Source organism: Anguilla anguilla, chromosome 2, assembly GCF_013347855.1.
Source record: "Anguilla anguilla isolate fAngAng1 chromosome 2, fAngAng1.pri, whole genome shotgun sequence".
Classification (NCBI taxonomy): domain Eukaryota; kingdom Metazoa; phylum Chordata; class Actinopteri; order Anguilliformes; family Anguillidae; genus Anguilla; species Anguilla anguilla.
The window spans coordinates 36,465,961-36,491,234 of record NC_049202.1 but is presented as its reverse complement, the minus strand read 5'-3'; the positions used below and the strand labels follow the sequence as shown (position 1 = coordinate 36,491,234).

The window sequence follows — 25,274 nt, the reverse complement described above, 5'->3', positions numbered from 1 at the left end:
CAACTATATTTTTATGAAGGTCTTGTGAATTGTACGTTTCGGCATCAGTAATAAGCTTGTCACATTAGCAGCAGTGCACTCTGTGGAAAAAGTGGAGCCAAAAGTTAATGTTCAGTGGTGCTTGGTAAGGGCTCAATGCACTCTGTGACCTGTTTCAACTGGGTCAGAAAAGAAGGGCCAACTTTATTCTGCATAGTGTAGTCCTTTCTCTCTCTCTTTCTCTCACATGTTGCCTCAAGGCACATAAACACTTTTCAAAACCGCTAGCACCTTTGTGCTGAAGTGCCTAATGAGATGCTCATTTAAAGTGATTTTACAGCTGTGAGATATACATGGTCGCATACATTTCCTCAATTCACACGACATGCAACCTCATAAGGTGTGCCACTGCATTATAGAAACACTGAATTTAACATTCAGTTTAAAACCAAACAAGTGTAGCGCTGGGCTTAGAAAGAAACATTTTAACACTCTCAAACTGAGGGAACAGTACAGGACACGTCAGTCTATGCTTAAGCTCCTGCTTTCAATTTTATTACATTTGACATTCACTGAAAGCACTATCAGAGGGTTCTTTACCTGGTCATTTTAACCATGAGCTTACAAGGACACACACTGCTTTCACATAAATTTGGGAAGTGGGTGGGTGTACAAAGTGTCCAGCTTTTTGGAATGAAAAACGGGCATAAGCAGTGACCCCCTCAGATCAGTTTTGAGACATTACATTACATTTATTTAGCAGACGCTTTTATCCAAAGCGACGTACAAAAGTGCACATCATGGTCATAGGAACGACTACAAAACCCAGGTTCGATAAGGTACAATACTCATTTTGTAACGTGTGAGGCTGTGAGGGAGAGCAGTGCGGAAGACTGGAGGTGTTGGGTATTCGGTGGGAGGGTGGGATGGCGGGGGTTGGGTGGGGCGCGCACCGTGTCGTAGGCAGTGAGGACCTTGCGCAGCAGCTCGGGCACGGGCCCCTGGGCCTCCATGGTGGGGTAGGCCTCGCTGAGGTTGACGGTGACCCGCAGGGTCCGCTCGCTGTTCAGCAGCCAGGTGGACACTGTCAGGATGCACTGCTTCATGTTGGCGGCCGGCGTCAGCCCGCACAGCTCCTTGAAGGACACCAAAGCATTCTGGGAAAACAGAAGCAAGATCACGGGAGGATTCGGTCAATGAATCGAAGAATCAAAGGGTTAGTGTTCACTGGATGCTGAAGGACTAAAGTTTTTGGAGATACTATCATCACAGGCCAATTGCTTATTATAACTTATAGTCAGGGTCTGAATTACAATCAGGCTTTTGGGGGGTCTCGGGGAGCTCAGGTCTTTTCTTTTTTTGGGGGGGTGAGCTTTCCCTGGCTCCCTCATAATTCAAACCATGTGGTACATTTTCTCTGAGCTCTGTAAAGACTGATTCAGCAAATACGTGGTTGCAGCATGTTAGCATTTATTTCAGAACATTCTGGAGTCAGGACCATTGGACACCTGCAACCTGGCTGCAGCAGATGCGTGAAAGGTGTACTCCCACAGCAAATCGTCTGCGCAGCTCAGCTGGCGGACTGCAGAGCGGAATGAATAATGCTGTGCGCTGGCTATGCGCATTTCAAGGTGCGCAAACGCATGCATATTAAATTCTGCTTTGGGATATGACAGGGAAAATAACTTCTGGGCCTCTGAGCACAAACACTGAGGTAACAGGCATGTCTCTGCAAGTAAGAGAGACCAGGGAGTTCATCAGCAAGCGAAATGCTGAGCATTACAAACACAGGCATTACATTCGACTGAGGAGGCTTCTTCGTGAATGACTGGATTCGTGCCCGAGACCGGAGTTCTGATTCCGATCACGGGTTAAGGGCCCAACGGCGTCGCCGGCCTCATTCACAGAGAAGGGGGATCCATTAAAGCGTTTTTTTCCGGATCGTAAAAGCCCGACCCCCCCCCTCCGCCCACCACCCCAAAGCACCCCCAGCTCTGCCGTTCCCACAGCGGGGGAACCGAGCCTCGATTCAGGGCACTTCCTTTCAGATCCGACACGCACGGTACCTTCCACTGCCTCCGCCAAAAGACGGAGGTAAAAAAAAAAAGAAAGAAAGAAAAAACTACGCAAAGGGAGAAAGAGACGGCATTCTGGACTCTGCTTGGGAAACCCTCCACACAGCGTGGGAAAGGGACAATCACACACTGGGAGCCCCCAGGCCCCGGAGAAAGGCCCTATTATGCGGAGACGGCGTTATCCTGGGCCCTGACCTCGTAGGAAAAGAAGTGGGGGGGGGGGGGTCTTATGAGGGGGGAGCTGGCTGAACACAGGGATTTGTGTGCAGTGCTGCAGACGAGCGGCTAACAGCGCCTCCGATTCCGAGCTCCCAGGAGAAGCCGGAGGAACTCGGCGCTCTCTCTCTGACCCCGGCTCGGTTTGTTTTTCAGGTTCGCGACGGGCGAACGAAGGCGGGGGGGCGGAGCCAGCGGCGCGGCGAGTCCGTGCGGAACCGCGGAATCGCCGGGCTGCGTGGAGACCGCGCGCTTCAGAGAGAGAGAGGTGTTTTTAATTAAGCTGTTTGTGAGGTTGTGCCCCCCCCGTTCCCAAAGTTTCAATTAAAGAGACGTAGGAGGGGCTATCTTAACACGCTAACCAAGGGAGCAGGGGCAGGCTGTTCTCTCTCTCTCCCTCTCATCCTATTTCTCAGCCTATTTCTCACATTTTGGGAATGATAAGCCATATAGTCCTAATCAATTGCCATCCAGACCCTCTCCCTCTAAACTCTCTCTTTCTACCCAAAAGATCAATGTGTTTTTGTTTTTCAGCCAAAATCTACCTGCAGACAACTCAGTGTTAAGAAAAGGAAAGTACAAAACTGCTGGCAATAGAGACTTATTGTTCTGAAAGCCATTTGTGAAGTGGAAATGAGCTGTAACAAGGAGCTCTCGTTCCTTAATCCGCAGTTTCAGCTCTCGAAGCGGCCAAGACCTCAGAGGAGACTCGAGGTCTAAAGGCGTGTTTCCTTCTGAGCGCACCTCTCCATTCCCCCGGCAACAGCCGCTTTTTGAAAGCCGAGACACCACGGACGACCCCTGGGCACTCCCCCCGGACGCGCCCTCGACAGATCCCCCCCCTCGCGGCGAGAGGCAGGGAGTCAAGGGCCAGAGGTGCCGACACTCCCCGGGCCTCCTGCTGAGGCCTCCTCCGTGGCCTTAGGGAGAGGAGCGGGGAGAACTGGCAGAGAAGCCCTGCCATGAGAATCTAATTTCTCCCCCGCTCCTCCCTCTTCCCACAGGCCTCCACTTCACTTCATTCATTCATTTACTTACTCTATTCCTTTATTAGATCAATGCTTGATTATGTGGCAGAGGCCGGGGCTGGGGGGGCGGTTGCCGTGGGCACCCTTGCACGTTAATGGGCTCACAAATCTGCGGTCAGTGATAGCCGATAGCCCCGGCTGTTGTAATCTCACGATTTGCAACTCTGATCAAATACTGAGGTCCAAGCTCATGAGCTACCTATTATTAAAGCAGACTAATAATTCAGCAGAGGCCAATAATAACAGTTTCCTGTTTAACAAACATATAACAGTATGACAATTAGTCACACTCATGTTTTTGCCTTTCCAACCTAGAAGTAACAGTAAATGACAAGATTAAGACTTACACGAGATAGTATCTCCTCAGTGTTTAGACTATATTTGCTCTCAAGACTAAGACAAACGACCCAGTTCAAAGCAAATGTTCGGAAATAAGGTCAGATTTACCATGCCGATATACTCTTCTCTTGATGTCAATGGATTTTTACATTAAGCGCACTACTGCTGGAGGCAAGCACGCCAGTGAATCATTTATTGCCACGTTATTTAGCACAAGCCTACGCAAAGGCTTACTGTAAGTTCCATGTATTAATGCTGTGTATAGGCTATATGCTGGTTGATGTCTTGGTCTCAATCCACTGGTTTGAGCAATCAGTGATTCAAGATGTAGGCCTACTGTAAGATAAAAATGAAACATTATTTTGGCTCCTTACGTTGCCAACTGCTTTCTTAACTAAAAAAAAAGCGAAGCTATCATAGATGGTGACTCAAACATCACAGTAAGCAATGATGCATGATCTGCCATTTGGGGGTGCAATCTTGTGAAGACTGGACAATAGCAGAGGCTTAATTTGGTGAACTGTAGCACTGATGTTATATACCACCTGTAGTGTTAACATGTGCCACCATTTAACCTAGCACACACAGCACATACCACATAGTTTATACCAGATATAGTTTCTATGGTAAAGATATAAATGCTGTGAGCTTTTTTTAAATGAAGGCCACAGTTTAATGACAGATGGGTTATAGGCACCACTTGCTAAGGGACTGAGTGTGGAGTTGTTTTTCCATTTGTGGTATCCATAATCTGTTATAAAACAGAGCCACTCAATAACAATGGTATTAATTACAGATCGCCTTGCTGTGCTTTTTTATCAATATAATGAATTTGCATGCCAAAACAAATGTGGAATAAATAAACAAACAAACAAAACAAATAAGATTTGGCACTATATTGAACGAGGCACTATGGTAAATTTAATTTTGTGTTTAGAAAATAGTGATTTCTGAAAAAAGTAGGCTATAGCTTGCCGTCTACTACCAGATATTAAAAACATTTGTTTTCTTTTTGCAATTAACAGATTTGAAAAAAGTTGGCCAATGCAATAACAATCATTACCAATCCAAATAGTAGGCTAATTGGTAAGACTTCCAGTTCAGAATTCCAGGGAAAGGAAAGTCATATAAACTATAAAATTAATACTGTATATTAAGCTAATCACAGAATGACAAAGTGGAAGACTTTAAGCCCTTTAAAAGCAAAAATACATGTTGTTCTGATAGAGATCATAAGAATTGTAGGGCAAGAAATAGATGACTTCAAGCCAAAGAATGTTTCACTACATCCTCTCATTACTTATTTCTGTAGCTGGTGTAGTGACATTAGAGCCGCTTACAATGTGCTGTAGTGAAAATAAGTACTGCTAAGCCCTCCAGAATCCCTCAGCCCTAAATCCTACAGGAAACCCTTTATCACTCTTGGCGGTAAAAAGTAGTCAAGATATTCTCATTTCTTTATCCAGAAACAGCCTATAATTGACTCATGTCCAATGATAGCCTAATCCCAGGCTTCATGGCACTAGCAGTTCTCGTGGTGTACGATTGGTAGAATGATGAACAAACAGCAACAAACAAACAAGCAAATATGAAGAAAGGACCAGCTGTGCGCACCTACTGTAGGCTATTGGGCTGGTGCAAATTATTACATTAAATAAAAACATTAATTTATTCAGCATCTTCTGTTTTAATATGATTCTGGCCTGGGGCAAAATATTAATTATGCATTCATTACAGGCAAAAAAATGAATTTATTTCAATAAATAGGAGAAAGAGCCATTGTATTCAGCTGCAAAAGCTATAAAAAAAACATCAAAGACGGGTGGTGGGATTTATCATTTCTTAAAAATGGTTCACTAAAGCCAAATCTTTGATAATGAATAGAAAAATAAAACTGTGTACCTCTAGGTTACTGAACTACTACATATAGCATCCAGTGAAGAGGGCTTTCATTAAAGGCTCAACAAATATGACAAGTAGTTCCATTGCTTATCATTCAAGTATAAGGAGAAATAATAGGAGGTAACAAGCAATGGTTCCCTCCCTACTGAAGATGGCTGAGGGAATTGAACTCTTTCAAATCCCTGTGAGAGAAAAACCTGGCAACTCAGAGCTCTAATGATTACTTCTTTCATAAAGCCCTTAATTGCCTTATCTTTAACAACATGAAAGTACAGTATGCAGCAATTAGTGACACAACTCAATCTCAAGCTACTGACTTTGAAAAATGTCAGCAGAAAATTATGGCTTGAGCCCTACAAAGATGACCCCCAGGTCTTCTACTGTTAACTCATTTTAACTGCACCCTTAGCCAATAATTACAGCGCAAATCCCCTCTCCAGCTTTCATTTTTATTGCCATTGTACCTATCCAATAACACCACTCATTTATGAGTATGTATTCGTGTTCCCTAAAGCTTTTCAGGTTTAAAAAAAAAGTGTACTGCCAGTATGAGCAAGAACCATGCAAGACTATTCCTAAAATCATTATTCACCAATCGATAAATTATGGTTTGATCTTTAGTCATTGCACATTTCTTTTTTCCTCTGACACAATGATTTATTGAAACATGACATGCGGCTTGTTCAGTACCTGCACATTTTCTCTGAGGTCGGTAGCTTCTCTCAGGGGTTGCGTGGAGGCCCTGAAAAGCTCGTCTATCACCTTGATCCCAGTAGTCTTTGTGGAGGTGTACTCACGGGCTTTCCTGCCCTTCCTCACTGAAAGTCCCCGCTTGTGACCCTTGCCCCCTCCCCGCCGGTTGGTGATGGCAATGTGCACAAAGAGTGTGGTGTTAGGCAGAAACTCCCCGGTTAAAGACTGCAAGGGAAGATGGCGGTATCCGGGCTGTAGACACTCAAAGGGGATGGTGTACTGGCCGATGAACTCATCCCCGATGTAGTCGTCATCCAGTACCACAAAGCGCAGCACCGCCAACTCGGGGAGGTTGATCTGGAACTCAAAGCTCTCATCAAATATCGGGTTATCCCCATTCTGGGATACAGTCTTAGTCCTTTGCTCTGCGCAGTCAGCAGGGATTCCATGGATTTCCACATATATGTAGGGTTCCACCACGTCCCCCTTAGCAGCTGACCCCTTTGGCTTGGGCAAGTTCTGCCCACTAATAAGCTTAATGTGCAGTAGCTGGGCTGAAACACCCGGCAAGGAATCCCGAGCATTGGCACTGAAGTACGACACTTCCTCCCTCATGATGGCAGGCCGTAGAACATAACCACAGTTCCCATTCTGCCGGAACCATCCCAAGTTGAGGTCCATCATCAGACCAGGGGTCTGGAAATTCATAGCTACAATCTGACATCCACACTTCCAAAAGTCCTGAGGGTTCATGTTGCTGGCATCGATACGCATGGGGCTGGGGTACACCCTAGACAGGAACCTCTTGTTGTAGCACACAAAGTCCTCTGGGTATTCATTGGCAAATCTGTTAGCATCAACCTCATTGAAGGAGCACAATTCAGAGAAACTCTGGTACCTCTTTGATGTCTCAAAGTCTCTGAACTGCACTGACCTGCAGAGGGTGACCAGATCAGAGAGCTCTTTGCACAGCCGCAGCCGCCTGGATCCGATCCCATTGAGCTGGTCGTTCTCTTCAGCCCCTACCCTCCTCGACATCTCCATGCCTTCATCTTCATCAGTAACCTCCCCTTCAGAATCAGGGTAGTTATAGGGCAACCGCTTGCCTTTCAGAAGGATCTTTCCTTTCAGCTTCTCAGGGCAGGGTAGGTAATGTTCTTCGGAGTTAGGGAGGTCCACATACAGTTTGTCCCCAAGGATCTTCTTCAGGTGCTGTGCCATGACCTTCTGCTGTAGAATACAGCAGTGAGTTATCAGGCAGAGGATGAGAGGATACTCAGAGTTCTCAAAGGCATACTGGTTGATGACATCCAGGACCTTGCAGAAGGCCACCTGAGAGGCAATGGAGCTCCCCACGTAGATGTGGGGCTCGTTGTCTGGGCCATCCCAGACCACCACCTCAAGGCTTCGGCAGCCCATCTTCAAGGCCCTAATGTAGCCATTGATATCTGAAGAGCCCCAGAAGTGGTCCTCCAGGAGGGACGCGTTGTGCGAAGAGTTGATATAATAGTGGGAGAGAGGCTGCGTCATGTCCTGGCAGACTCGTTTGTGCTGAGGGTCGAAGATGTGACACTCGGCGGAGAGGAGGTAGTGCGTAAAGCCATCAATGGAGAGATATCCCCGTTCCTTGCCCTCCATGGATGGCTCAAACTTACGGACAATGTCCATGCACATCTCTTCTGTCACCCCTTCCATCCCTTGCTCCACTTCCACAAAGAGCATGAGGTCCTTGCAGTCCAGGTACTCCTTATTGCTGGAGAACTGTACTAAAAGAAAGAAGATTTCTGGGCGCGTGCACAGCTCACAGTAGGCTTCAGTGAATGTATCAATTGTTATCTCCTCCCGGCACTGATCTTTAGTCTTCTGAAGCTCCTTGAACTTCAGCTCTATTCGTGATGCCTTCTTGCCAGGGTTCAGTCCCCTTATGATTTGGGTGGCTATGGAGATGTCGATGTGTCCCTCCTTCTGCACATCAGCTACCTCAAACACTGAACCAATCCAAGAGTTCCTTAAGCTGGGCTGGCTGGGTTCAACAACACCCACTGTATGCCTACCATAAGAGACCAGGTATCGGAGGCCCATCACCCATGTGTTGACCACGTCAGCCGTGCTGGCCACCAGGTCCAGGGACTCGTAGTTGTCCCCGTAGATGATGGAGAAAGCACACTCCTCGGGAAACTGGTCAGAGAGGCCGTTGCTACGCAGCACGGGGGTCTTCTTTCCTAGCCGCACCTCCTTGATGCTCTTGATCTCCAGTTTGGCCTTCTCCGAGTCCTTCTTCGAGGGCTCCCAGCGCAGCCAGCGCATGTCTGAGTCCAGCAGGAAGTAGCGGTTGTACATGCGCGAGTTGGAGCGCACCTTCTTCATCTCGCAGCCCTCCATCATGAAGGCCATGCAGGCTGCGGTGCTGTTAATCGTGCGGTCGTTTGGCATGGTGCTGAACGACACCGTTTTCTTCCGCACCTGTTTCTGCTTGGAGCCATCCTGCAGAGACAACGAGAGACAGAAAACTGTTACAGATCATATTCTGCCCATGCACACTGAATTCACATCTCTACAGAGTAGGCACATAATGCATATCCAGAGAAGAAACATAGCTATATGCAAAAACATATAAAGTAGCACAGGCATAAATGGGCATAAATGTACTGTATACATGAATACACACTGAGCAGCTGGACAATACAACATGAAGATGAAGATGGTTATAACGAATTATCTAATTCTGATGCAAATCCTACACTGTCCAGAAGCGCACTGCAAACAACTTTCTGGGCACTAGTTCTACAGCTCTTGTCCCGGCTCATAAATGTCTCACTGCAAAGCAAACCTCTCCTCAGACAGAGACATGGAACACACATCTCCATTGTATGTCATGCACAAAAGCAGAATTAATGTTCGATGGATACAAGTGGCTGCTTAATAAGGTCGTCCCCTTCAGTCAAACTGCCGCAGAGTAAAATTATGTTTGTGACTTCATCATTATATTCACAGAACTGAGCACTTGGTTTACATGCCACACAGAATGAAAAATATAATAAATGAAAGCTAGTTCGTGACAAAACTAGGAACTGGACAACAATGTGATCTATTACTGCTGCTGCTGTTGTAGTTATTCACTTCGATCATATGAGAAGTGCACCAGGATTGTCCGTGTTAATGGATGTGAGGAGCACTTCCCTGGCACCAGATGCCACCCCCACTATGATTCTTGGCACACTAGCTCTTCTAAAATAGGCATCGAGACGCAACTGGGGTTCTGCTTGAGAGGAGCGAACACCCACAGGATCGCTGCCAGGGCAGCCAGTGTGAGGCAGCACAGCGGGGCCTCTCCAAATGGAAGATCAAAGCCATTAACCGCCATCCTTCTTTCATTGGACAGATCCCTCTGCCGGGCACTAACCTGCGCCAGAGTCCCTGAGAGACACAGACCTACAGAAGACGCCATATAAAACGATCAGAGCAGTCAGGGCGTTCCCAGTACGCAGATGATGTGAAAAGGCTAGAAGTTTGCGTAAAAGGGGAAATACATACAGGAAGTACTGTTTATGTTTTTTTACTGCACTGAATGTATGCGAAAGTGAAGTTTGTACTGTAGCGCGTACTTTTCTTAAAAAAAAAAAAAGACGACTTTCTCAGCTTCAGCTTACATTTTCAAAAAATGTTTATACACAAGCTTCATGAATTTAACTTCATGAACTTTTGGTGGAAAGCAGTGTTAAGAGTTCATTTTAAAATGAAACCACTCAATTAACCAAGACCAAATCAAAATTAAATTCCCAAGATTAATTCAGTTTCATTTGCATAGCACATTTTACAGAACCACTAGTACAAAGACATCTTACAGAAAAACTGGAATTAATTGGGTAACTACTGTTGCAAGAAAAGTTGCAGCTTAATTTTACATTGTCACAGCTTTGAATTATCTATTGTAAACAAAATGCTTCAAAGCTAGTAGTACATTTAATGCTTTTCCCGTTTTCATGGTCCCGCTGCACTGCAACCTCCTGTCGACATCGGGAGACTGCAGACAAGTATGAGCTCTCCTCGAAAGCATGTGCAGCCAGCTGCCACTTCTCATCACTTTGCAGTTTGCAAGTTGGGTTCCTACAGGCATGAGTCAGAGGAAGACACTTCACAGGCGGCTCAACAGACCAACTTGCTGGCACCTGATCAGGCGCTGTCATCCTGGCCAAATGATATCCACCCTGGGATCACAGGCATGGTCTGGATGGGATACCAGGCCATGGGCTCCATCCATGCATTAGAACAGTGCCTTAAGCTGCCCAGTGTTGCCCAGGATATGAGCTTGAAATATCATGAATAAAATATGAGGTTAACTGATCTCACTGAATATGTCTATAGATTTCTAAACAGCACTTACTCACCTAACACCGATTCAGCATTTAGGCCTCACACACTGATTTGAGTGACTTTTTATGGTGAATAACATCTGAATAATTTATAATCCGCACTGTGAATAAATATCCATTTTCAATGACAGCATGAGCAGTGTCATCTTTTTCCATCACAATATCCCAGAAACTCTGCAGCAAACAGCCCTCAGGAAAAGATATGTTGACCCCAAGTTATTCAGCCCAGTGGAAATTAGAACTGCACCCATGCTACTCATTGGTATTGTTAAATCACCTACTTATTTTTTATTATTTTAGCCGTGAAAAAAACACAAAATGTCATACCTTTACTGAATTCTCAGCGTATTTGATTTATACTAAACATACCTCATTGATATTGACAAGGTAAAAAATGTTGCGACAGGCTACTTGAATGTCCAAGTCGGGTTGCCTCACTTATGGTGTATTTTTTAGATGATCTGTCTTTCAAATTTAATTTTACTCTAGGTTTCCGACAGTAAATCACACGATTTGAACATAAACCTGATTATCTACATAAACCGGAATTTCATGAATAGGAAATTGTGCTCGAGTGGGAAAAGTGACCTGATGTACACTCCCATCAAAAAAATAAGTACACAATGAAAGTATTCCTTGTCCATGAAACAAAAAAACAGAATCCAATTGGTATCCAATCCTGGTAAACGACACAAGATATTACACAGGGTGATATAAAACTATTTGTAAAAAGAACTGTGACATTCTACACTGTACCTTATGTTTACATTTACATTCTTATTATTTAATATTCTCTGAGCAGACACTCAGTCAAAGTACTCTTTTCTGTGAAAGGTAAGAATCTGGCAACCTACTGTACCTGAATAGATTTTTTTTTCCGTCCAGCTATTCAAGTTTTTCCTCCAGTATATTCATTACTCATGTAACAGTTTAACAAAATGAATGAATTGCTTATTCCATCATTTCTTGTCCAAGCTTAGAGAACATTCAATTTTGCTTCATGAACACATCTTTAGTTACAGAATCTTTGGTTTCCATAAATGTCAAAAACAGTCATTTAAAGTGTCTTGCGAGAGTTCACAAGCGGCATATAATTGTGAAATCCAATTACACTGGGCATTTTATTTGAGAGAAAGTACACCGCATGAGCAGAGGGACTACAGGCAATGCATTACATTCCACACTACAGGCAACAAAGTACTGCAGAAAAAAAGCTAGCACTGATCATAATCATTGTGCATTTCACACTGACAGCAGCTGTTAACGTGTTGAGCACACGATGTACTGTGGGGAGGAGCTAATGCTGTGGAAACCCTAGGATCCCTCACAAATTTAAACCCGCACTATCGCCTGGGGACAAAGCCAGCAGTGTTCAGCCATGCTAAAGTCATACTCCTCTAATAACTAAGCCACAATTAGCCTACAAACTGTGATGTCTAGGCTTTAGGGCTCAGCCTGCATTTGTAGTGAGCACCTTCAGTTATAATAAGAACATAAGAACACATTATTATAATACATGCTCTTCCACATTAATCTCAGCAAATATATGAAAATCCATTGGGGTTAAGTAATTGTAAACTGGATGAACATGAACAACTGGTTGACCAGCTCTATTGATAATTTACACAAATATCTTGACCATGCACATGCATGCATATGACTATAATGTGCTAGCTATGTGTCAGGGGTGGGGGAAAATTTGGAATTTCACTTCAATTCAAATTTCATTTGAATTTCACTTGGATGGCTGTCATGGTAACAAGAATAAAAAAATTAAAAAAACTGGGCCAAAGTAGCCTGGTTGACCAAAAGCAACAGAAACAAATGCAGCGAGAACTCACGGCATGTGCACGCAGGGACCACCAAGGCAGCATGCGATTCCAACTGATCTGGAACGTCGGAATACGAACCGCCGCGATTAATATTTAATCGCCCTTATTATCTTTCTCACAAGTACGGAGCATTTGCATACAGTTACAGTACACCGCAGTACCCGGAGAGCCACTTGGGCGTCGCAAAACATGAATCATCTCCAGTATTAATGCTGTTAGCTCAGCTGTGTGAGGCCTGGGAACACCCCTTCAGTCCAAGAAAAACCTCCATCATTAAAGCCACATGTGACCCTGAGAGATGCATATGGGTGCTGTTTTTTTTTCAGTAGGCCCCACGCACTGCCACCATTGAGCCCAGGAGGGATATACCAGGGGGATGAGCTTCAAAACAGTGAGAAATACACTTAGACCGCTGCCTGTCTATTTTCTGCATACTCCCAAACCATTGCTTTCACCGCAAATATACATGGTTGATGCCACCCACTATAATTGTGAGATCGCATAACAGAGCTCTCTGCATCTCTTGAATCTCCTTCACTCTCGGTCACTCCCTCTTAACTTGCACATATCTGTGTTTCAGACGATGGTCAAAATCAGAATTTTTTTTTTTCTTTTGTGTTCTTTTTAAGGAGAGAGCTGGCACATCTGGGACAGTCCTTTACTTAAACTTAAATCTACACCACAAGGGTGGGTGTGCCTGCTTGTAAGACATATTGTTTCAGACTATGCGGGAAAGTCAAAGGAGCCAAGAGTTTGGTGAAGATTGGTTCCAGACTTCTTTCCAAATGGGCCCTTTAGTAGGCGCACCAAAGATCTAAGGTCAGAGGTGAAGCTCTCCACAATTAGTGAACTCACTTGTTTTTTCATCAGCTCAGAAGGAAACAAACCACAACACTGAGCTTTCTGTTACAACATAATACAGCTGAGACTACCTGTTTTCATTGCCTGAAAATATGAAAAATACAGACTCAATGCATAAGTGCTTGATATTCTGAATACACACAAAATGATATAATGCTCTTTCCCTAGTAGCTGGTAATATAAATGAGCCTGCAAATGAATTATTGATTCTTCTCCATTGTTAATGATGACTTGGAAAGGTTTGGAAACACAGACTACTTGAATAAAACAAAGCAAAAACAGAAGAAAGAAATCTGTCTTGGGGACACTACTAAGTCCTAATAACTTTATCTTACTGACAAAGATATCTGTATCGCTTTTTTCTGGATTCAGTTCAGAAAGTGAATTTTTTTTGACACTTACAGTATTCCATTTTATATTTTTTTGCAAAGAGCCGCACCATAACAAGAGGCTGCAAAGCCATAAATCAAATTCCAGAACATTCCTGTCTTATTCAGTCATGCAGAATGTTATGAACTGCGTATATCTGCCTGTGAAGCAATAAGACCTTTTAAAATGGTGGGCATTGTTTGTCACAGTTTACATACTGAACTTTGAAAAGTAGACAAAAGAGTTCAAAAGTCAAAGGCCAAGTAATTTATGCACTACACAAGTAACTGTGCAAAGAGAATGTCCAAAGACGTCTCTACAGGGCTATATATAAACACAAACATTGAAAATGGATTCATTTTTATTTGTGGGGAAGACTGCCTGCCTCACTGTGTAGACACTGTGTAGTCTCACAGTGCTGAATGGGCACACAGGTGAAGGAGGAAAGTAAACGGTGTCACCCAAAAAGATGAGGTTTCAGAGCTGCGGGAACAATGAAAAATTTTTAACAGGTCTCTCTTCAGGGCAGACTTAAAATGGATGAAAAAGTTGCGTGTGCGTTCTATGCAAACACGCTTGGCCACCACTGTTGTTTATCGGTTGCGGATGCTAGTAACATCACATTGTTGAGTAGTACAGTACCTTTTACGACAGGCTACATCCGTGGCTGAGCTGTGTCTCCTAAAGTTTTTGCGCACAAATTGTAAGTCACTTCACTGCATCCAAGTACCAGTAACCTCACTTCAAAATATCACCCTGCCCAGTAGTTTCTGAATCTTATGTTTCAATAATAACTAAGGACAGTAAATGGTGCAAGATGTACCAGCCTTACAATTCTGGCATAGAGTCTGAAGACATGTCTGATCTTATCGAGCGTCAGGCAGAAGGAGCGTGCTTTTTCACCCCCAGGCAGTAGACACAGAAGGTGCAGTGTTGCCGCAAACGTGAACAAAAATTGACCATCATCACAATACTCAAAGGAGAGGCAACTGGAGTCTTGAAGGGTCGCATTGGAGCACGGAGGCCCAGAGCAGTTTCATGGGCCACGGCGCTGCCTCCGGCTACAGTCCCCCACCAGAGCCTGTCGCTTTAAGTGGCTGGAAAATCTGCAAGCTGTTCCTAATGGAAACTATCCGGCAGGGGCTTCCAGACCTAATCCTGTTTGAGCCGCTCACAGCCGGTGCATTCCTCACCGCCCGTCACTAACAGAGGGCGCTGAAGTGAAGCCCGCGGAGGTGTTCGGCAATCTCTCGCTTTTTGTTTGCAAATTCTGGGCACGCGGTTTGCCCATCTGGACCCTGGCACGCGTGCGTCGCCGTGGCGACGGGTCCCGGAGATCGAATCGTGGCGCTGACCGATAAGGGCCATGTGTCTGAACTTTACTACGCATCCCTCGAAGGGTCTCCTGGAGGCCAATGCTCTCAGGAAAAAAGTGGCTACGGCAACTGTTTCGTCCCGCCGTCTGGGGGACAGCAGAAATGCCTGATTGGATGAGAGGTAGCTTAATAAAGGGAAGCTGACGGGCACAAAAGGGCACTGCTAGTCTGACAGTTCCATTGTTCCAGGCAACACTTTGTTGATCACCTTTTCGGTGCATTTAATTTCGGCAGTGACACGACGGGAGCTGTCTGGGGAAGGCAGTAAACACGGTGATGATATTAAAATCAGAGCAAAGAAGCACATAGGCCAGACAAACAGGATTTGTGACAGGAAATCCTTGAGGTGACAGAATCAGTGGAATGAGCAGCAGCGAGAAAAACACATAATTAAATGAAAAATTTTATTGTGCAGATTTCCTGTCAAGGGGCTGACTTGCTTGTTTTAGTCAAAAAAGTATTGAAATGGGCTGTCGGTGGCGCATTCAGCAAATACGTTGTTTCTCGGTTCAGCAGTGTATCTCCTGGTCCAGAATTTAATCCTGACTATGCCAGAGCAGACTGTGGAGTGCACATGTGAGGTGTAGCACAATGGTTGCATATTATAGAACACCCCTGTTGGAAGTATTTATAGTTACTTTGCCCTTTTCTGCATTGTTTGGTTGCCTCAAAGTTAGACTTCCTGTTTGTAGCCTCCACTTCCTGTCCATGGAAGAATATTTGTCTATCAATACGTATTTCCTCTCCCTGTTCTGCCCCATTTGGAGAGCAGGATACAGAAGTAGGCCAGATGTCCAAGCCACAAGAAAATACCCTCTTTTATAACCCTTTTATAATGAAAAACCATGGTATTTCTGACTGGAGAGGTGTAAATGTGCTAGATAGCTTTCTTGCGAATTTACTACACTTTCTGATATTACTGATTTTCAGTGCTTCACTTCCTTTCTACCTTTCCAGCGTGACTAAAGTAGCACTTTGGCAAATGCAGATGAACTGAAATTTGGCCTGTCTTCCTCAGTTTTTTTACTATCTGCTATACAAATACATTTTGAGGGACTAAATATTGATTGTGGAGGTTTCTTTTAAAGCACATATTCTGTGATGCAAGCACATGCAACTCTAATCAAATAGCTAATTAAACTTGATGTTACTCCAGATCCAAAGGCGCTGCAGTGCCCTCTAGTTCAAGCAATTAGGCACTAAATTAAACTCATGAATGCCACAGCAGACCCCATTTAACCCCTTCTAAGGTAACCCCATAGACTTCCACAAGCATGAGTGAAAAACTGTCCTTGGGAATTCTAGCTGCAGAGAAATCACTGTTTGTCTATAAGGGATAACATGAACTCTATGTGTAGTTCAGCCAGCTGAAGATGGCATAGACCTGCTTGACAGATGGCTAAACACTGGGGCTTCAACAGTACACAAAAAAACTCGACTCAGTACGCAACTCGATTTTGACTTAATGGTTTAGGACATTTTAAATACAGGATAAAATTTCACTTCGCTTGCTAACATGGGTTTTGTTCAGTTTGTTTAACCAAAATGTAATAACAAACAGATATGCCAAGATTTATCCGCACATCCTAGGCAACAGTACTGTACTACCAACAGACACTATTACCTAAAACAGTAAGGACAAAGAGTTCCCCGCCGAGCGATGCTTTAATCGATGTCGATGTACTCCGCAGTGTTGCCCTCCAAAAAACCTGGATGGCCAGCAGAGCTTCTTGTGACAAACCAAAACTGTCACCTGGCCCTGAAGGTTCTCCCTTCACGACATTAGTAGAACCCGTCCCTTCCTCACCCACGACGTTACACAGCTTCTTGTACGAGCCCTGGTTCTCTGTCGTCTGAGCTATTGTAATGCCCTGTTGGCTGGATTACTGCCCAAATTCACACACGGCAGGCCACATTTCAACACCCGTCACTGGCTTCCAGTGGCTGGCTGCTATCAATTCAAATTACAGACACTGGCATTCAAAGCTGCATACGGTAGTGCCCCTTCCTAACTTCAGACACCCACACACTCTTATCAGACATCTTGGTTCAGAATCATCCCACCAACTGCCAGTCCCATCTCTTTAATCACCCGATGGCCACTGCTTGAGGCTCCGGCTCTTCCCTACCCTGATCACCCACAGTGGAATGACCTTCTTTGAGTAATTTCTTCGAATCATCATTAACCACCAATGTCTAAAAGCTCACATTTAAAGACAACAGCTAAATGTTTCCAATTCATGTAAAATGAAGACTTCTCTTCTGTGACCTCGCAGGTCTTTATGAATGCACCTTGAAGATGGCACTATTATAATTGTAACTTTGCCTATATTTAGCTCTTGCAGAGTTTTCTCAACATGTCAATGCACTTCTGCAAGTCACTCTAACTAAAAGTATCTGCTAAATGACTAAATTCTAAATTGTAGAACAGAAGCATTAACAGACAGAGTGAAGGTTAGTAAGGCACGTGTCCTTGTTTAAAACACAATTACACAAATCCATGGAGGGCAATCAACGCTATAACCATTTCATGTGAAAGCTGAACAATCTGAGCAACAGAAGCTGCCCACAGCCAGCCCTAGCGAGAAGCTGTAACAGTGGCTCACTTGATGTACCAATGAAAAACACTGGAAAACATTTAAAATAAGATTTTTTTAATTAGCTACTCCCTAAGAAAGGGAACACAGCCATTCATCAGACAGGCCCTTAGAAACACGAGTATGAGAGACCAGCGTTTGCTCTGATAGGTCAAACAAGAAGGGAGGGAATTAAAATGCAGCGCAATGAAGCTTAACTGCCTTTCTGAAGTGTTCCCAGCACAGCTCTCTGTTGCAGAAACACCGCTCACTACAACGCTCACATCTAAGTTGTTTCACATTGGCACAGCACTTGTCTGGTTTTGATTTCCTTTTCACATGACTCCACCATCCTGTTAAGGACCAAATGAGACCCGAAGCTCTGTTCTGCCCCAGATCAACAGGCTGAAGACAGAAAAGAGGAAGAGGAAGAGAAAGTGAATTCTGGTGGTGCCTTCTTCAGGCTAGACAAGAGCTATGGAACTCCCAGCATGGGGGAGAGTCGGGGTGATAATTAGTTTGAGAGAGCAGAACAGCAGCTACTCAGCCAGACAGCATCAAATAAATAACAAAGCAACGCAATAACAAAGCTATGCTGGAACTTTTTTTTTTGCTCTCTTCTCTTCTTATTCGCTCTGATCTTTTTCTACTTTCTTCTCAAATGTCCTCTCCTTCCTTCTCTCTCCATCTCGTTCTCTTTCTCTCATTTTCTCTCTTCCCTCCCGACTCTCCAGGGCACTTTCAAAAGGCTTTACCTGCGGCCTTCTGTCTGGAGAGGGGCTCAGTAATAAATGAAAGCTTCAGTAATAAAATCACCTTAGTGACCACGCACTTCACACACCCACTGTGGTGTGCTGGGGCCCAGCCTCGGGGGTGGGGGCAGGGGGGGCTGACAGTGATGGAAACCAGCAAGCCGCAACACGGTCCTCACCTCATGAAGGGGGGCGGGAGTGATTTTGCTTCACACACTAATGCGCACGTTTCCTCTATGTCTGTCAGTCCCTTTGACCTCTGCTAACTGGATTTTGGTTGCCTAAGAGTTTTCCACTGATTGTCACTTTTGCAGGAACAGTAAAGGCTGAAAATACAAAATGCTGCATCAAGAGCTTTTAGAGGTCTCTCTGACATCAAGTAGCTTCCTAACATAAACCTAATCCCCAGTCTCTGATGGTTGAGGCTGTGACTTTATTTCAGTATCTCCTGCAATTCCATACACATATTTCATGCTACTATGGTAAAACCACACAGTGACACAAATAAATGCCTTTGAATCTTTTTCTGTTTCATGATTAAAAAAAACAACTCTTAGGATTAAGACATGGACATCAGATAAAATTTATGTGGTATAGCAGCACCCAGGTGAAATAGGACCCAAATCTTTTGAGAAAAAAGGACTTTTTATAGTCCTCTGCTCCTGCCATATGATTGCCAGCGAGCTCTTTGAGCATGCCAATCAGACGTGGATCACAGAAGAGGCGTAGTGGACAACACGAGGGCTCGCCCGCCTTTTAACATTACACGCGCAGGCCGCGGCTTTCATCATCCACTGTGCCTTTGAAGGTTTAAATCTCACATCTGCACATCTTCAATCAACAGAGCGGGCCCACACGGCTAATACTTCTGGCACTCCAATCCAACCTGTCGCTCCCTGGGGCAAAAGCACACACCTTCGGTTTCCTTTTTTACCACGTACACAAACACACACGGGGTGGAAATTCCTGATTGTTTGTTTGCTTGACCGTGAACAAGTGTGACTCTGATGCATTTCTTGTTAAATTCCATGGAGGCTTAAGACTAAAAGAATGAACACTGTTCCTCTCCTCACTAAAGGAATGAACACTGTTCCTCTCCTCACTAAAAGAATGAACACTGTCCCCTCCTTTTACTAAGAGAATGAACACTGTCCCTCTCCTCACTAAGAGAATGAACACTGCCACTCTTCTCACTAAGAGAATGAACACTGCCCCTCTTCTGATTAAGACAATAAACACTGTCCCTCTTCTCATTAAGAGAACGAACACTGCCCCTCTCCTCACTAAGAGAATGACATAGTATTTCTTCTCACTAAGAGAATAGAGGCTGGCCCATGCCCTCCCTAAGAGACAGATTAGCGGCCCCACACCTCACCGAGAAAACAAACACTGGCCCCTCACCTCAAATCACACACGCTCTGTGAGAGGTGTCAACCATTGGGTGCAATCTGCCACAAACAGATTCGGAGGAAGTAGCTGCGTATATTAATGGCAAGCTGCATCTGTGTTCCAAAAATAGAGGCAGGTCCTGCTGTGAATGCGCACAACTCTGCCACACACAGTGAAACAGCTGTCAGTTCCTCAACGTTCCAGCACGCTACTCCTCTCAAATCCCCGTCCTAGCTCCGCCTACTCCTATCCTGCAGAGGGCACTTCATGAGACCTCCAACTGGCTGGCCACAAACAAAATGAATGCCGTTATACAACAAATGGGGGCATTTGGATGAGTAAGCTCAGTGAAAAAAGTTCCCTTTTTTGTCGTTAACAGGAGGATTGTATTGGCTTTGTATTCAATTCTGCAGTCCTAGTTTTTGGAAGGCAACCAGGCACAGTGAAACAGCTTTATGATTCACTGTTCTTCAAAGTTTCAGAAGCATTTTACCTTTCTGTTCCTCACTACCCTTGTGAGCTTGCAGCACCTACAGGTCATGTTCTAGGCAAACTTTAGTGCTAGGGACTGTGAAATGTTGAAACAGGCCTTCTCAAAAAATACAACCCAGACCACTTGGTTTTGGCAGGTACTGCATGTTTTCCGATCCAACTCATGCCTACAAGCAAAAAAAAAAAAGTGTTTTTTTTTCTTTCCACTTTTTGCAGCTGGTATGCCTAAGAACTGGGTACCAAACACACTTTAAATAACATGTGGATTTGTTGAACTTTCAGCAAAAAATAAACTAAACCTACGGTGACCTGAAATACAAGGTTCAGAAGTCCACACATATTGACAGTTCTATTTTTTTCCCAGAAATTCCACTCACCATATACGTCGGAATCAGAATGAATGAACAGTGCAAGATATCTTTGTAGATTTAGCCTGTAGGGTGACCAAAACCTTTAATCTCTTTTAACCTCTGGAAGCGATCGAAAGTTTAACGTTTACAAATCTAAAGGCCAATATGTTTTTCAAAATGAACCACCAGGGAAGTGTTGAGGTGAGCGTACCAAACACACAGCAAGTCAACAGGCATTACATGGTTGTTTCAGAAATGCTTGGCGTGACCAATCAAACGCTTTCTCTGGGGTTTAATTTCTCACGGAACAATCAAGGGTACATTTGAATTAAAACCAATTAAAGAGAATCAAAATTCTTGCAACCTAAAAAAAAAAACACTGAAGGACTCCCTCCGGATTCTTCCCTGTTAAATGTGTTCCCATCTCAAACTGACATCCCAGGGAAAATGAGGTGAACAAGAGCTCTTGAGGCACAGAAGGCATCCTTTGAAGCTGAAACTTTGAAATTTCAGACAGGGTAGAGCTTGTGGGTATGATGCTGGGGCTGCAACTGAGTCCAATACAACAAACAACTGCACTGGAGCAGAGATGCGCGGGAGGCACATTTACACAAGGGCATTCCGAAGGCAATAATGGCTCAGGCATAGCAACGGGCCCTCTTCTCACATCCCCCCACTGTCTGTGGAGGCTTTCCTGGTCCATTAGCATCCAATACCCAGAATTCAGGCTTCATCTCCCACACCCCACACACCTCTGGGTCAGATGCTGGAAACGTACAGAAAACACTAGCCTGAACTTTACACTGTCATTGCTCTGATCAGAAGTGTTTCTGGATTTGTCCTGTTGTTCTTCCCCCGTCTGGACACAAGTCTTCTGTGCAGCCTCATGTAGCAGGAATTGCAATGAAATGGCGATTACACCGCTATGTGCAAATTCTGCAGGGTCCTGTATGTGAACATCAAACTGCACTTTCTTGCTAGAAGGCAACTATGTTCCCTGGTTTTCCTCTGGGATTCTGGGCCCACACAAGACAGCAAGTGCTCCCTCTCGCTGCATACATAAGACTGATATTACCGTTTATAGACTCCTTGAGGGTGAGTCACCCTGCCTGTTCTTAGGTTTAGACCGATGATGGGCAACAAGGACCATATCTGTTTCTGGTTTTCATGCTAACTTCTGGACTTAATTATCTAATCAGCCCAAACATTTATGCCATCTGACATTTTAGCTACATTTCTTGATGATGCATGAATGACAACAGAGGATTGCTGTTATGTCCCAAAACAAAACGTTTTATCGTGATATACTCTACGAGCAAACCAGTGTTGGTGTATACAGCTAATTAGCTAATTTAGCCGGGGTAACTGGTGAAAAGAAACCTGCACACCGGCCCTCCAAGACCAGAATTGCCCACCCCTGGTTAAGAGTGAGCGAGCACTACTCAGGGTCAAAAGTCTTTACTGTGCTTGGGTGTGTCGATACCATCATCTGTGTCCAATATCAGAAGTAAGAACAATTATAGTAAGCAAACAAAAATAAAGAGATTTTAGTAGCATTCATGAGTAGGTCTGTGTATTACAACAGGGCAACTAAGCCCTGCTGCCAGAGAGCCAGCTGGTTTCACTTAACTCACCTCACCTGGTTGCTAGGGCATGGAGAGGCAGGAGATTATACAGTGAAAATAAAAACCAGCAGACGGCTGCATCCTTCTAGGACTAGCAGCACTGCATTACAATGATGTACAGTGTGCCATATGATGCACTGACTTAAACTGAAATGTACAGCTGTTTTATGGACCACTCACAGATGAGTTTAAAACTCTTCAACCTTGCTGTTAACGCTAGAATCCAAAGACAACCACAAGCATTACTACGTGAACATGGCATCAGATTACAATGGATAATAGAATAACACTCCTATTTGCACAGCTGGATCCAGTCCAGGTTTTACTAGAAGCAGATTTATTACAGAGTGGAAACCACCTGCTGGTGTATTGCCAATATGTCGAAGGTAAAACATGGACAGGCTCAAACAGCTATGCATTTATTCATCAGGTTCATCCCTGCTATGTCCACAGTTACGTCACTCCACCAGATTCAGTTTACTACTGAAAGCCTGGAAACTCAGGGTATGCCATTTATGAGTGTTGTGTACATGCATCTACACACAAACGCACCACAAAAATAAACAACCTTCGTGCCCTGGCTACGTTTTTAAAGCTGCACAATCAAGTGGCTGTGTGGATGCACGGTAAACAAAGGGAAAATGAACTGAAATTGAAACAAGTGGAAGACGAGTGGAAAGCGGGAGGGGGTCATGTAAGACAGAGATCACCGCCACCCAGCTGACAGGACACTGCATGCCCTACCCAGTGGACATTGATTTATCACAATCCAGGAGCACACTAACCAGACAGCAGTTACAGCGCGAGTCCTGGCAAGCAATGAGAAACGATTCGCCCTTGGGATTCAGAAAGTGAGGTTCCCTCTATGCAGATGCGAGCCTCACCATTCGTCTTGCCTTCCGTCAGACGTCCTCTAAATGTACATCTGTAGATTAGATTCTCCTGCCAGCAACACCCATCAGCCACTTCACTTTCGCTATGCCGTCTCAGAGGACGGCAATTTGAAACTTCCAGTCATTTCCAGTCAGGAAAACCAGCTGCTCAGCTTAACATTCAAACCAATGCCTTTATGTCTGTGCCATGTCTGTGCTAATAGAATAGAATGTGAGATAGAATTTCAGATGCATGTTAGAACAGGGACAGGGCAAGTCCCGTCCCCTGTGGCTGTATTTCTGTGAATGCAAATAGCATTCCTTCCCAGGAAGAACCTTACCGGGAGCAACCTGTTAGGCTTTTTGGGAGGCAAAGCAGAATTATCCAGCGATTTCTTAGAAGGGAACGAAAGCCAGGTGTTCCTGAAGCCTGGACAGATGTTCTCAGTGTCTTCTTGAAATTATCCGCTCAAAACAAAGTGCACAGACTGCAAAGATAGGACAGTTCAGAGCATTCCTCACGTCTGAAGTCTACCTGATCAGCTTTGCGCCAGCATAGCAGTAAGATTTCTGAATATCTACAGAAAGGCAACAGTGTGAGGGCAGGGTGGCTCATTTGGTTGAGGCATCCTGCTGAGGTGCAAGGATGAGCCCTGCGGTCCGATCGAATCCGGACTGTGCCAGCGCCAACTGGGGCCGCTAGCTCCGTATGTCGACTTTCGGGACAGTTCAGGACCCGTGTTTCATCACTATCTAGTGGGAGCCCGCAGACTGCATGTGAAAGGTCCTCCTCTGGCTCCACTCTCTGCAAGCTTAGCTGCGGTCTGCAGTCTAAAAAGGAGCAGCTGGTGACACCTTGTGTGTCAGAGGGCAACCGTGGATGTGTATGCTCTCTCAAATCGGCAGTGGGGTTGCGGCTGCAAGACAGCCAGGCATTTATAGCACAAAAAAAAGAAGACAGGCAATACGTAGCCAAGAGAACTGGGAGCTGTTCCAGCCGGTGGTGGCAGGTTCAAATCCCAGAAAAGGGCAGTGCGGCTGTGCCTCTGAACATGGCACTTCAAAGCAGTATACAAATGGTCCACATCCGAGCTGCCAAGTAAATTACACCAGATAAGAGCATTTGCTGAGAAAATAATACAGTAAGGTTATGTAAAGAGAACTCTTTATGTTTCCTTTTCGCGTATGAGACAGCAAGGCCACGGTGTACAATTCCACCGAGAGCGACTCTGTGTGCTCAAGCCAGTGCCAAGGTCCACGATCCTATTCCGCACAGCAGTGGTAAACCACGGAGATTTCCGAAGCACCTGTCTCTTCCGTCCCTCGGCAGTGTTGCAATGCAGATAAAGCAGGCAGAATAGATGTTTGCCTGCAGAGAGGTGTGAGAGAGAGGGAGGGAGGGGGGGGGATTGTGCTCAGGCTCTGTGCTTAGGGAGTGGAAAAGCTCATTCTCAGGTGATTTAAGTCTTTCCATCTAATAATGACCGGAAATCCCCAGAAGAGCGCCAGGCGAGCCGAGGCGGCCCGCCGCCAAGCAGAGTCTAATTACCATGGCGGAGCGCAGCGGGCGGCACAGGGCTACGGCAGGGCAAAACAACAAACCAGAAAAACAAAAAAGCGCAACGGCGCTCTCAAGACCACGTCCGCAACAAAACAGCAGGCAAACGCGGCATGCACAGACGATCCAAAACAAATGACTGAACATACATAATGCATCGAGGTTACTGCAAAAATGGTATATGGAGGCAAAAATGCCAAAAAAATAATGTCAAACTCCCCCCCCCCCACTAAATATACTAAGAGCCGCTTAGGTTCATCCTTTTGCAAAATGCAAATGCAGCCAATCACAGCTTTGCATTTTGGGTCTTTCAATTATTAAAGAGCTTTATTAATCATTATTTAGAAAACACAGCACAGTGCATTTGAATAGGCGTAGCCGGTTAGCAGTGAGAGCCGGGCTGTCGCGTGTGCGTGTGAACACACTCCCCGCAGGTGCGCTGCGTCACGGTACGCCCCGGGGCGTGCGTCCCCGCGCTCGCCACTCGCCGTGTAGCCGCTCATCTCCGCCTGCTCCCGGGCCCCTTTGTGCCAGCGGCCTTTCTGAAGGTCGCTCCCTGCGCACTCCCTCCCCCCGCTGTTCCCCCCGCCCCCCCGTCGCTGATAGCGCACGCCACC

General features: G+C 45.1%; 1 protein-coding gene across 1 annotated transcript in view; it reads right to left on the bottom strand.

The window, feature by feature from the left end:
• Positions 1–25,274, bottom strand: part of si:ch211-210g13.5 (inactive phospholipase C-like protein 2) — an 81,391-nt gene that overhangs the window by 20,493 nt on the left and 35,624 nt on the right. Inside the window, exons 2-3 of the mRNA XM_035405393.1 lie at positions 6,230–8,716; positions 933–1,136 (exon numbers count right to left, since the gene is read on the bottom strand). Of these exons, the coding sequence (XP_035261284.1) occupies positions 933–1,136; positions 6,230–8,716 (2,691 nt within the window). The remainder of the gene's footprint in view (positions 1–932; positions 1,137–6,229; positions 8,717–25,274) is intronic.